Source organism: Lactuca serriola, chromosome 3 (assembly GCF_051521515.1).
Source record: "Lactuca serriola cultivar US96UC23 chromosome 3, Lser_US96UC23_V15, whole genome shotgun sequence".
Taxonomy (NCBI): Eukaryota; Viridiplantae; Streptophyta; class Magnoliopsida; order Asterales; family Asteraceae; genus Lactuca; species Lactuca serriola.
In genome coordinates, this window is record NC_136410.1 from 132,432,298 (window position 1) to 132,447,090 (window position 14,793).

At 41.1% G+C, this 14,793-nt stretch overlaps 1 protein-coding gene across 1 annotated transcript; it reads left to right on the forward strand.

The window, feature by feature from the left end:
- The first annotated feature begins 13,807 nt into the window (after positions 1–13,807).
- LOC145095720 (uncharacterized) lies at positions 13,808–14,212 on the forward strand. Its single transcript, XM_079033552.1, has one exon. The coding sequence runs from the start codon at positions 13,808–13,810 to the stop codon at positions 14,210–14,212; it is 405 nt and encodes a 134-aa protein (XP_078889678.1).
- The last annotated feature ends 581 nt before the right edge of the window (positions 14,213–14,793 follow it).

Genomic DNA, 14,793 nt, shown 5'->3' on the forward strand with positions numbered 1-14,793 from the left:
AAAGTAGAGGACCCCCTTCCACTCACTTTTGGTTGTATCCTTTCTCTCTCTACACTTTTTCTCTCTAGAAAACCACTCAAGAACACCTAGAAGGCTCCCTAAATGTGAAGAACACCATCATTTAACTTGTCATAGAGGTGAAACACTTGAATCCAAGCCTCAAACTCATAATGTTCTTCATGTTCTTCATCCTATGAAGGAGTGCGGCCACACACCTTCATCAGATGGCCGCACACACTCATAATACCCTCCAAAGTGAGAGTAAGGCCACAAAAATCGACACATGGGACTCAAGCAAGGAGTGTACGGCCGCATGCCCCTGAGTACGGCCGCACACACACCCTGTACAGCCGCACACTCTAGTGTGCAGCCTCACTCACAAGTCTGGCCGCATATCCAGCCGCACATCCACCTTTATGACCCTACACACACCCTAATACTCATATTTCGCCTTAAACTTGCATAGATCATTGGGTATAGAACATGGGACACTTAGTTTTAGTGATTCCAAGCCCCTAGCAGGGTTTTCCCATCATGTTTAGTCATGAAGACACCTTAGCTCTAACTTATATATGTGTCACCATGTAATTAATAGGGGCTACGTGCGTTCAGAGCATCCGTAAACACTCGACACTCATACGAATCGCATACTCGAACCCTACAATAAACAGTGAGTTCATACCCCTTAATGAACCTTTTCAAATGTTTTTACATGTTTTAGGGGGGATACAAGTATAAATTCTACAAGTTTTATTATTAAATCATATGTGATTCACAAAATGATCATCAAAAAGGGATTTTCTACACTTTCAACTGCTTTCCAATAAAACTGTTTTAGTTGATTATCAAATGCATCTTAAGATTAAATTGTTATTAATTATTTTTTTTAAATTTCTTTTCTTTTTAAAATATATCTACACTAATATATATATATATATATATATATATATATATATATATATATATATATATATATATATATATATAAGTAAGACTTAAAGGACTTAGGACCGATAGCTCGCCTTATTTCCTGTTCTTGTTTGATGTGGTCCTAGGGTATCTGTTATCCGTCGGACTGTCGTAGATTTCTTAGTTATATATCATATATATTAGTGTTAGATATGAAAGTCTTCATCCCATACAATACCTATGTTATTCAAAGGCGGGAAATCATACACTCTAGTTGGCTATAATAGGTATAGCTAAGACTACTACTTGTTACCTCTACTACTGCTATACTCACTATAACGACTATTACAACAAGTTAATACATGTATAAGAGAACACTCTAAGAACTATTAAAAGGACTATTATACTATAATACCGGAGAATACACGAATCCAGAGTATAACACACTATTCCTCTATAAGACACTCTACTACGCTTACACTATGTGACCAGGGCTTTCCGAAAGGAAGGCATCACTACACGTATAGATCTATACGGGACAGACACTATTACATCCCGACTGCTAGCTACAGTCCGAGCTGACTAGGCTCAGGGGTGGAACTACATCACAACAGTACGCATGACTGGGAAGGTCATCGGGTTCTCTATTATCACTTCGGTCTGGTCACCTGAAGGGTTACACCTTTAACCAACATAATACACTAAGACTTAAGTCTAAGCTAACATCCCGAAGTAATTAAATATCTATTACTAATGGAAGTTTTGCACCACTACTACTGTTAACGGGCATAACTTTTCTTAACTAATGCTACTCACATGAGATTTGTTACTGTACTTTTACGACAGAAGGTATACAATGGTAATGCTTACACACAACTCAAAGGATTTAACTTACAAAGTACTTTTCTAGAAAATATAGGATTTTCTAGGGATATCTACTACATATAAACATAAATTTCAGTTTTATTCTATATGTTTGAAAACACTTTTATACAACAAGGACACTAAATTCTTATGAACTCACCAGCTTTATGTTGACATTCGTTTTCAAAATAACTTGTATCCTCAGGTCCAAGATAGTCAGGTACTGGTACAGTTCTTAGAGAAGATGGAGCCCATACAAGACCCACCTTTTATTTTGTTATACTTTTTGGTGTCTATTAAACTATACAGAACACATTTGTAATTATTATTACTATAAATGAAATGGTTGTTGTTTCTTGTGTTTACTATTATGCAATTGTAATGATACTGTACATGACGTCCTCCACTCCAGAACGTATTCTGCCGTTCTTGGTTTTGGGGTGTGACAGATTGGTATCAGAGCCATTGTTTATAGTGAATCAAGTATATCAACCCATAAAAAGATATACAAACTATAAACACTTTGGGACTAAAACACTCTGACCAAGAATATATACTTTCAACTACTAAAATATTTAATTAAGCATATACATATACATTCACCAATACAAAGGATCAGTATCATACTAGAAGAGAACAAAAGTATTAAAGATTGTTGAGCAGCATAATTAAGCTTAGAGACATATAGCCACATCTGGGTGGATGTAGCCTGATCAACTACATCTCTTTAGGAGTGACTAGCATGTGCCTAAGAGTGATTGTGGGGTTGCAACAAGTCTAAAAACTTACCAACACTACCACAAGAATGTTAGAACAAGAATACTATAGGAGTATTCTGTATACTACTAGCTACATATGTGATAACTAAAAGGGTCATTACTGGTAGGACGATAGTTGCTAAGTGGATACACCACAGTTACATGTAACCAGGGCGCTATAGACTCAGAATTTGTGGCCTTTGCTTCATTTCCTGTTCTTGTTTGATTGGGGATCTGAAGTTAGGGTTGCTTATTCGAAGGACTATATTGCTTCGGTTGCATGTAATTAGTATGCACTACGCAAGTATTCGGTCGACTAATAACGACTCATCTTATAAGTATCCTAGATTAGTACGTCTATTAACCTTTCTTTCCCCTTTCTCGCGTAGATAGCATGGCTGGCTTCCACCATCCCGACAATCCGTATTATCCAAACCAGGGCAATGGAGGATGGCTTGATGAGGAGTCAGACGATGATCACCCGGTCCCTTTGGATGATCATCATACTGAAGGCTTCTCGGACAGCTTTAGCTCCGAGCAAGAAGTTAACAACCTACCCCCTGAAGTTCCAAACCCCAACCCCCGTCCAGCATTTCAGGGTCCCGCTCCCATGTGGGCAATAACCTTGAACCGATGGAGCGATGAGCAGGGTCAGCCGGTACCTTTCGATGGAGATCAAAGATTCTACAACATAAGCGAAGGAGGATCAGTGGACCGGGTCTTGCCCATTATGGTCCAAAGGATTGATAGGAATGTTGAGCAAGGTCAAGCAGCGATTGGCCGAGTTGTGGAAGTTGATGCCAACTCTAACCTCAACACTGCTCGCATTCGCCGACTGGAAGAAGCTATGGACAGGACGAGGAGAACCAATGAAACTCTACAGCAACAGCTAGTTGCATCCTGAGCCGAAGTTAGGGAACTTTGAGTACGTCAGAGGGCTCATGAGCGACATCTTCAGGAAGTCATGCGCCAACTAGTTGATCTGAGGGTTTACCCGATGGGTACCCGTCGCCAGTAGAAGATGTTGAGGCATCTCACTCTTTTGTTTAAGGACTAGCCTTTTCTTTTCTATGCTCAATAGAGCACTTACCTGTAAACATTCCTAACTTTGAAAAGTACTTTAATTAGGTCTCTAGACTACCAACATTTTTCCTTATGGTTTGATGTAAGACCTATTGTTAGGTCACTTTTCCCGAACTTGTGTTACATCATTAATACCAGTAAATTGTCAGTTAACTACTCTATTGCTATGACTCTCTCTCTCTCTGATTTTGAACTATGTTGATTTAGTCCATAAAACACTCTTATCATACTTGCAATAGACTCTTACTATTGCTATCAATTCTATGAACTTTCAGTAAAAGATGCCTCCTGGCAAGCGCACAACCAGAGGCAGACCAGCAACTCAAACCCATCCTCCACCACCTCCTCCTCCGCAGTTCGATCCAGTGTTGTTTCAAACAGTTGTGATCGCAGCAATGACGGTAGCCATGGCTCAAATGAACTCTGGAGATGCGAGCGGTGGCAACTCTAGATTTGGTGAAGTCCATCAAAGAGTGCAGGGATGTACTTATAAGGACTTCATGAACTGCAAACCTACCTTCTTCGATGGTACCGGAGGAATCCTAACATTGTCTCAGTGCTTCGAGAGAACTGAGGCTGTCTTTGAAATGTGCTCATGCCCCGAGGAGAGCAAAATAAAGTTCGCTACTACCACCCTCACTAACATGGCCCTGACATGATGGAACGGCCATGTCAATGCACTCTCTTTGATAATAGCCAATGTCATGGGCTGGGACACACTGAAGGACCTCATGAGAAGGGAATACTACCCTAGGGGCGAAATTCAGAAACTTGAGGAGGAACTATGGAACCTCAAGATGAAAGGCACCGACATAACAACTTACACAGCTAGGTTTTGCGACTTGGCGGCTATGTGTCCCAACATGATACCTTCGGAGAGCAAGAAGATCGAACGATACATTTGGGGTTTAATGCCCCCGTATCGAGGAAACGTTCTAGCCTCACACCCTACGACCTTTGACAGCGCCAAGGAATTGGCCTAGAGCTTAATCAATCATGAGGTTTCTTCCACTCCAGCAACAACAAATACAACTGCCACTGCACCAATCAAATCATCCGACAACAAGAGGAAACGTGGGGATCGGAAGAAGGACAAAAGAACTCAATCTTCTTCCTAAAACCAACAGATCGTGGCTGTCCATGCTGCCACCACTCCTGTTACTCCTGCACCGACAAAAGCCTATGTTGGGAACCTGCCCAAGTGTCCCAAGTGCCCCTTCCATCATAACGGCCCCTTCCGTGAATTGCAATGCACCAACTGCGGCCGGAAGGGCCATACTGTTCGATTTTGCAGAGCCCCACCCAAACCTATCTCGCAAGTCCCTAGTTCGGGAGTGACCCAGACCTGTTATGGCTGCGGTGAAGCGGGGCATTTCAAGAAGAACTGTCCGAAGGCTGGGAATGCGGGAGGAACAGCAAGACTACTCGCTATTGGCCACAATGAAGCAGTAGCGGATCCCGCAGTAGTCACGGGTACGTTCCTCCTCAACAACTCTTATGTCTATGTCTTATTCGATAGTGGTGCAGAAAGAAGCTTCATAAACCAAAAGTTTAAACACTTACTTAAACAATCCCCGCAACCACTAAAAGAAACATTTGTCGTACAAATGGCTAACGGAAAGACTGAAAGCTCTAACGAAATTTACATAGGTTGTACCCTCACATTAGACGATCATTCATTCCCAATTGATCTCATACCAGTCTTGATCAAGAGTTTCGATGTCATTGTTGGCATGGACTGGTTGAGTCTTCATCGCGCTAATATTCTATGTTTCGACAAAGCCATCCGCCTAAATCTACCAAATAACGAAACTCTGATGACCTACAGAGACAAACCTGGTATGAGCCTTCGCATCATCTCAAGTATTCAAGCCTAGAAGTACTTGCGTAAGGAATATCACGCATTCCCTGCTCACATCGTCGACTAGAACTAGAAAACAAAAGATATAAAAGACTTTCCAGTTGTACGTGACTTCCCCGACGTCTTTCCTGAAGAACTCCCCGGTTTACCTCCCAAACGTCAGGTTGAGTTCAGAATCGACCTAATTCCAGGAGCTACCCCTATGGCCAAATCGCCCTATCGCCTAGCGCCTTCGGAAATGCAAGAACTGTCCAGTCAACTCAACGAACTAATCAGCAAGGGCTTTATAAGACCAAGCTTCTCACCCTGGGGAGCACCAGTCTTGTTCGTAAAGAAGAAGGATGGATCATTTCGTATGTGCATCGACTACAGAGAGCTCAACAAACTCATAGTCAAAAATCGCTACCCTCTTCCCCATATAGACGACCTATTCGACCAACTGCAAGGGGCGAGTTACTTTTCCAAGATTGATCTTAGGTCCGGGTATCACCAGTTACGAGTGCTCGAGGAGGATGTCCCAAAGACAGCCTTCTGAACTCGTTACAGACACTACGAGTTCATAGTGATGCCCTTTGGATTGACTAATGCACCCGTAGTGTTTATGGACTTGATGAATAGGGTGTGTCATCCATACTTAGATCAATGCACCCGCAGTGTTTATGGACTTGATGATATACTCGTCTACTCGCAGAGCGAGGAAGAACACAGGAATCATCTACGACGAGTCCTAGAAACCCTGCGATCGGAGAAGTTACACGCGAAGTTCTCTAAGTGCGAATTTTGGATCCGAAGAGTTGAATTCTTAGGACACGTGGTTAGTGAGGAAGGAATCCACGTGGACCCATCCAAGATTACAGCTATCGAGAACTGGTCAGCACCAAAGACGCCTACAGAAATCCGTCAATTTCTAGGCCTAGTTGGCTACTACCGCAGATTCATCCAGAACTTCTCTCGGATTGAGAAACCTCTCACTATGTTGACACAGAAGGGCATGACATTTGACTGGGAAGAGAAACAGGAGAAAGCATTTCAGACCCTGAAGCGAGCTCTATGCACTGCACCGTATTGTCCCTTCCCGAAGGGACAGATGATTTCGTGGTGTACTGCGATGCATCAAACCAAAGGCTCGGTTGTGTCCTGATGCAACGAGGTAAGGTCATCGCCTATGCCTCGAGACAACTGAAGGCGCACAAGATTAACTACACCACGCACGACCTCGAGTTAGGAGCAGTCGTATTCACTCTAAAGATCTGGAGACATTACCTGTATGGTACAAAGAGCATAATATACACTGACCACAAAAGCCTCCAACACATACTGAACCAGAAGGAGCTCAATATGAGACAACGACGGTGGGTCGAACTACTCAGCGATTACGACTGCGAGATTCGTTATCACCCGGGAAAAGACAATGTAGTAGCAGACGCCCTAAGTCGAAAAGATTATTCTGGTCGAAGGTTCAAGTCGTTAACAATGACTATCCATTCGCATCTATCCGCACAGATTAAGGAGGCTCAGCTCGAAGCATTAAAACCTGAGAATGTGGCGGGAGAATCCTTACGTGGAATGGGTAAGAACTTGGAGGTCAAGGGTGACGGAGCCTATTATCTCATGGACCAAATCTGGACTCCGCACCACGGGGGTTTCAGAGACTTAGTCATGAAGGAAGAACACAACACTCGATACTCCGTTCACCCGGGTTCAGATAAGATGTATCTGGATCTCAAAAAGCTATACTGCTGGCCTAACATGAAAGCAGAGATTGCTAACTTCGTGAGTAAATGCCTTACTTGGGCAAAGGTCAAGGTTGAATACCAGAAGCCATCAGGTCTCCTCCAACAACCAGAGATACCGGAGTGGAAGTGGGAGTGGATCACTATGGATTTCATAACTAAGCTACCCAAGACAACAGGTGGGCTGGATACCATATGGGTCATCGTCGACAGATTGACCAAGTCGGCGCACTTCCTACCCATCAAAGAAACAGACAAGATGGAGAAACTCACAAGAACATACATTAAGGAAATAGTACGGCTGTATGGTGTCCCTATATCTATTATCTCTTATAGAGATAGTAGGTTTACTTCGATATTTTGGCAATCACTGCAAAAAGCATTAGGGACAAGGCTAGACATGAGTATAGCCTACCATCCGCAGACTGACGGACAAAGTGAGAGGACGATCCAAACTTTAGAGGATATGCTGCGAGCCTGTGTGATCGACTGTGGTAAGGCATGGGATACCCACTTACCCCTTGTCGAGTTTTCCTATAACAACAGTTACCACACGAGCATCAAGGCAGCTCCATTCGAAGCCCTCTAAGGCCGAAAGTGCAGATCTCCTCTATGCTGAGCTGAGGTGGGTGACACTCAGTTAGCTAAAGGACGAGTTCCTGACAGCACCCTCACTGGTCCGGATATCATTCGAGAAACGACCGAGAAGATTATACAGATTCGCGAACAATTAAAAGCGGCTAGGGATCGACAGAAAAGCTACGCAGACAAATGAAGAAAACCTTTGGAATTCCAGGTGGGAGACCGAGTCCTTTTGAAAGTTTCACCCGAGAAAGGCACGATACGCTTTGGAAAGCGGAAAAAGCTGAACCCAAGGTACATAGGGCCTTTTGAGATTCTCGCCAGAATAAGCCCCGTAGCTTACAAACTCAATCTACCCCACGAGCTCAGTAACATACATCCTACCTTCCACGTCTCGAACTTGAAAAAGTGCCTGTCCGACGAGACTCTTGTAATCCCACTCGACGAGATCGAAATCAACGAGAGTCTCAACTTCGTAGAAGAACCTATGCAAATTATGGATCGACAAGTCAAACGAACGAAGCAAAGTCGCATCCCAATTGTAAGGGTTCGTTGGAATGCCAAGCGAGGGCCGGAGTTCACTTGGGAGCACGAGGACCAAATGAAACATAAATATCTTCATCTTTTTACTTAGTTATTATGTAATAGCTTAGCTGCTTGAACTATAATTTCGGAACGAAATTCCCCTAACGCGGGGAGGATGTGACAACCTGATACTTTGTACACTGGGCATCAATCCATACATCTATGATTTCCTTGAATATAGCATCTTTTAATAGTATGTTGAGTCCACGCTAGTGTTTTACGCCTAATATATCATAGATATGGACCTTAGAAAGGATTAGGAAGAGTGCTGCATCACAAAATCCAGCCAAACACACCAATAGAGGTGTGTGCGGCCGCACACTAGTAAGTGCGGCCAAGCTAGCCGCACACCCAGCAGCAAACCCCTCCAACCTCACACTCAACCCTATATAAAGTAGAGGATCCCCTTCCACTCACTTTTGGCTGTATCCTTTCTCTAGAAAACCACTCAAGAACACCTAGAAGGCTCCCAAAACGTGAAGAACACCATCATTTAACTTGTCATAGAGGTGAAACACTTGAATCCAAGCCTTAAACTCATAATGTTCTTCATGTTCTTCATCCTATGAAGGAGTGCGGCTGCACCTTCATCAGATGGCCGCACACACTCATAATACCCTCCAAAGTGAGAGTAAGGCCACAAAAATCGACACATGGGACTCAAGCAACGAGTGTACGGCCGCACACCCCTGAGTACGGCCGCACACACACCCTGTACGGCCGCACACTCTAGTGTGCAGCCTCACTCATAAGTCTGGCCACATATCCAGCCGCACACCCACCTTTATTACCCTACACACACCCTAATACTCATATTTGGCCTTAAACTTGCATAGATCATTGGGTATAGAACATGGGACACTTAGTTTTAGTGATTCCAAGCCCCTAAGAGGGTTTTCCCATCATGTTTAGTCATGAAGACACCTTAGCTCTAACTTATATATGTGTCACCATGTAATTAATAGGGGCTACATGCGTTCAGAGCATCCATTGAGACTCGACACTCATACGAATCGCATACTCGAACCCTATAATAAACAGTGAGTTCATACCCCTTAATGAACCGTTTCAAATGTTTTTACATGTTTTAGGGGGGATACAAGTATAAATTCTACAAGTTTTATTGTTAAATCATATGTGATTCACAAAATGATCATCAAAAAGGGATTTTCTACACTTTCAACTGCTTTCCAATAAAACTGTTTTAGTTGATTATCAAATGCATCTTAAGATTAAATTGTTATTAACTGTTATTTTTTCAATTTCTTTTCTTTTTAAAATATATCTACACTAATATATTTATATAAGTAAGACTTGAAGGACTTAGGACCGATAGTTCGCCTTATTTCCTGTTCTTGTTTGATGTGGCCCTAGGCCTATCTGTTATCCGTCCGACTGTCGTTGATTTCTTAGTTATATATCATATATATTAGTGTTAGATATGAAAGTCTCCCATACAATACCTATGTTATTCAAAGGCCGGAAATCATACACTCTAGTTAGCTATAATGGGTATAGCTAAGACTACTACTTGTTACCTCTACTACTGCTATACTCACTATAACGACTATTACGACAAGTTAATACATGTATAAGAGAACACTCTAAGAACTATAAAAAGGACTATTATACTATAATACTGGAGAATACACGAATCCAAAGTATAACACACTATTCCTCTATAAGACACTCCACTACGCTTACACTATGTGACCAGGGCTTTCCGAAAGGAAGGCATCACTACACGTATAGATCTATACGGGACAGACACTATTACATCCCGACTGCTAGCTACAGTCCGAGCCGACTAGGCTCAGGGGTGGCACTACATCACTACACTACGCAGGACCGGCAAGGTCATCGGGTTCTCTATTATCACTTCGGTATGGTCACCTGAAGGGTTACACCTTTAACCAACATAATACACTAAGACTTAAGTCTAAGCTAACATCCCGAAGTAAGTAAATATCTATTACTACTAGAAGTTTTGCACCACTACTACTGTTAACGGGCATAACGTTTCTTCACTAATGCTACTCACATGAGATTTGTTACTGTACTTTTACGACAGAAGGTATACAATGGTAATGCTTACACACAACTCAAAGGATTTATCTTACAAAGTACTTTTCTGGAAAATATAGGATTTTCTAGGGATATCTACTACCTATAAACATAAATTTCAGTTTTATTCTATAAGTTTGAAAACACTTTTATACAACAAGGACACTAAATTCTGATGAACTCACCAGCTTTATGTTGATATTCGTTTTCAAAATAACTTGTATCCTCAGGTCCAAGATAGTCAGGTACTGGTACAGTTCTTGGAGAAGATGGAGCCCATAGAAGACCCACCTTTTATTTTGTTATACTTTTTGGTGTCTATTAAACTATACAAAACACATTTGTAATTATTATTACTATAAATGAAATGGTTGTTAGTTCTTGTGTTTACTATTATGCAATTGTAATGATACTGTACATGACATCCTCCACTCCATAACGTATTCCGCCGTTCTCGGTTTTGGGGTGTGACAGAGAACTCTTAATGAAATTCTAACATACCTCCAAATAAAACTACTAACTCAACCCTTCAGGTCAAACACCTCAACTAACATTAGTACCATACATAAACTATACCATAAATAAACATGGATCGTACGCCTATGTTATTTATGGTCAAGCTTGTGCACAACCAATCTTTAGCAAGGAGTTTGACAGATTACAATGGTTGAAACTTTTAGAGATTAAAGGATGTTTTCAAGATTCGATGCAGAAACCTAGTACCTTAGAAACCATATATCAATTCTAGAAAAACGTATATATTTTTAAAACACTTAAAAATCTGGCATAGCGTTCAGATTCCTAGTTCACCTAAACCCGAAGTAGAACAAAGAACAAATAGCTCTGCTACCGTCGTAGCCGAGAAAACCATAGTTCCCAATCGATCATTCAGTACTCTCGAAACTTCTATCTCTATCATTTGAAATCGGTAAGATTTCAATTTTCTCTCTATAATTTGGAAATCTATAGGATTTATGGAATCGATTACTCTCTATAATTTGGAAATCTATAGGATATCAGGAATCAATCACTCTCTATAATTTAGAACCTTACCATGAGTAATCGGATGTAAATGCTTAAGCCTCCCGATTTAACGACCTTGCAAACCATTGCCTGGATATAGTGAACCCGAAATACAAAAATACCGAAAAGTACATCTAGGGATTTGCTTTATCAGTTCAAGATTTGGTTACTACATGCAGACACACTATTTTTTATAATGATAAGCAATTAACCTATCAATTGATTAAGCAGTATAACCTTCAAGGTACCATGACCCCACAAACTGAAAAGAACCAGCCTGGGAGTGCAAAAAGTAAGTTCCATGACAAGTCAAAGGGGAACTTCAAGCACCGCAAACCAAAGCCAAAACTTGCGGTTGTGTATGCCGCAATCACAAACACTCCCACCCCATCAAAACCTTATTTTGGGAAGTTACCCCACAATACCAAGTATAATTTCCACCATTTCAGAAATTATATGGTATGAAACATCTATAACATAAGAGGTCATGCCTCTAAGTTTTGCAGAAGAACCCGAACAACACAACCTCAACACCTGATGTAGAAAGAAGCCGAATTTGCTTCGAGTGCAAACAACCAGCGTATTTCTAGAAGGACTCCTAGAAACTAAAGAATCAGGGTGGCCAACGAAGAGCATTTGTGATAAGTGATGGAGATGATCTCAAAGAACCAACTATGGTTACTGGTATGTTTCCTATCAACAATAGTTATGCTTCCGTATTATCTGATACTCGTGCCGATAGAAGCTTTATTTCCCATAAGTTTGGAAGCATGATTAACCATAAATCATGCAAACTTAATGAAGCTTACACTGTAGAAGTATAAAAAATCCAATTAGAAAGAACCTTAGAAATGCTCATTAATTTCCTTCTCACCCTAAATAACCACGTCTTTCACATCATCCTAACGCCTATGACCATTGGAAGTTTCGATGTGGTCATCGAAATGGATTCGTTGTCACTTTGTCAAGCAGTGAATTTATGTTACGAAAAATCCATTCGAATTCCTTTACCCAACAAAAAAACTCCTGTGATTTACGGAAATAATTATGGGAGGTACCTAAGATTCATCTCTTGCATTAAAGCGAGAAAGTGTCTGTAGAAGACATGCTTCACTTTCTTGGTCCACATGGTGGATGTGCAAGACAAGGGTAAAAAAATCAATGACATTCCACAAGTGTGTGATTACCCAGACGTATTTCCAAAGGATCTACCAGGAATAGCTCCAGTCAGAGATGTCAAATTCTGACTCGACCTAATCTCAGGTGCATCATCAGTGGCAAGATCTCCTTATCGCCTGGCTCCATTGAAATTGCAAGAACTATCCAGTCAAATCCAAGAACTTTTTGACAAAGGATTTATCCGGCTATGCTTATTTCCATCGATTATCGATATTTGAGCAAACTCACCATCAAGAACCGATATCCACTCCCGAGGATCGATGACCTATTCGACCAGCTACAAGGATCCTACTACTACTCAAAGATCGATCTAAGATCTAGATATCATCAACTCAAACTGCAAGAAGCAGACATTCCAAAGACAACATTTAGGACTCGATACGGTCACTACAAGTTTCTGGTTATGTCAATTGGACTAACCAACGCACTAGTCATATTCATGGACCTTATGAATCGAGTATGTAAACCCTAATTGGATAAATTCATGATTGTCTTCATCAACGACATAACATTCATGAAACAAAGAAAAACACGGCCAAGTCTTGTGTTCAATTCTGGAACTATTAAGAAAATAGAAAATTTATGAAAAGTTCTCTAAGTGTGAGTTCTAGATTAACTAAGTGCATTTCCTCGGTCATGTGGTCAACAGTAGAGAGATTCATGTCAATACCGCAAAGATTAAAGTGGTTTAGGATTGGATAGCACCAATGACGCCAACCGAAGTATGCCAATTCCTAGGGCATACATGCTATTATAGGAGATTCATCATGAACTTTTCCAAAATAACCAAGCCTCTCACCACACTGACCCAGAAAGACAAAAAGTTTGATTGGGTAGACAACCAATATTTTGCCTTTCAGAAATTCAAATAGTTGTTATGCAGTGCACCAATTTTGTCTCTCTCAGAAGGAACATAAGACTTTGTAGTATTCTGTGACGCCTTACACCAAGGGTCGGGATGCATACTGATGCAAACCACTAAAGTCATGGCATATGCATCTAGACAACTCAAGCCAAACAACACCAGCTACACTACCAATGACTTAGAGTTGGGAGTTGTAGTGTTTTCCTTAAATATTTGTAGACACTACCTCTACGGAACGAAGTGTGTCGTGTTCACTGACCACAAAAGCCTCCAATATATCTTTGACTAGGATGAGCTCAAGATGAGACAACAAAGTTTGGGTGAATTGCTAAATGATTACAAATGTGAAATTCATTATCATCCTGGTAAAGCAAATGTTATCGCAGATGCTTTAAGCAGGAAAGAGCGAGCAAAGCATCTCCATGTAAAAGCTCTAACCCTAACTATCCACTCGAATCTCACCACCCAAAATTGTGATGCTCAGCTAGAAGCACTCAAACTCAAGAATATCATGGAAGAAAACCTTTGTGGAATGGACAAACAGTTCGACCTCAAGGAAAACGGAACACGATATTTCATGAATCGAGTTCGGACCCTAAAGTTTGGTGAAGTTAGGAGTCTAGTCTTAAATGAAGCACGTAAATCGAGATATTCGATACATCCCAGATCAGATGAGATGTATCTCGATCTCAAGAAGTTATATTAGTAGCCCAATATGAGGGAAGAGATTGCCATCCATGTTAGTAAATGCTTGATTTATCCTAAAGTCAAACAAGAGTACCAAAAGCCATCAGGACTACTACAACAACCATTAATCCCAGAATGGAAATGAGAATAGCTAACCATGGACTTCATAACGAGGTTGTCGAAGACATCAAGTGATTATGACACTATCTGAGTAGTGGTCCATCGTTTGACCATGTCCGACCACTTCCTAGCCATCAAAGAAACTGACAAGATGAAGAAACTCACCACGACCTATCTCAAGGAGATAATCAGAGTACTTTGTGCGCCAATATCTATTATCTCAAACCAAGATAGTATATTCACTTTCATATTCTGGAAATCATTACAAATGTAACTAGGAACCAAACTGGATATGTGTCACACCCCAAAACCGAGAACGGCGGAAACGTTCTGGGGCGGAGGACGTCATGTAATGTATCACAACAATGCAAAGTAGTAAACAAGTAACAACATCATCCATTGCATTAATAGTATAATTTTAATTACATTTGAGTTCATTCATAGTATAATTCTACAAAATGAATATTCAAAAAGAAAAGA

Excerpts from the sequence above, each read along its gene's own strand:
- LOC145095720 (XM_079033552.1), top strand. The coding sequence starts at position 13,808 with ATGAGACAACAAAGTTTGGGTGAATTGCTAAATGATTACAAATGTGAA.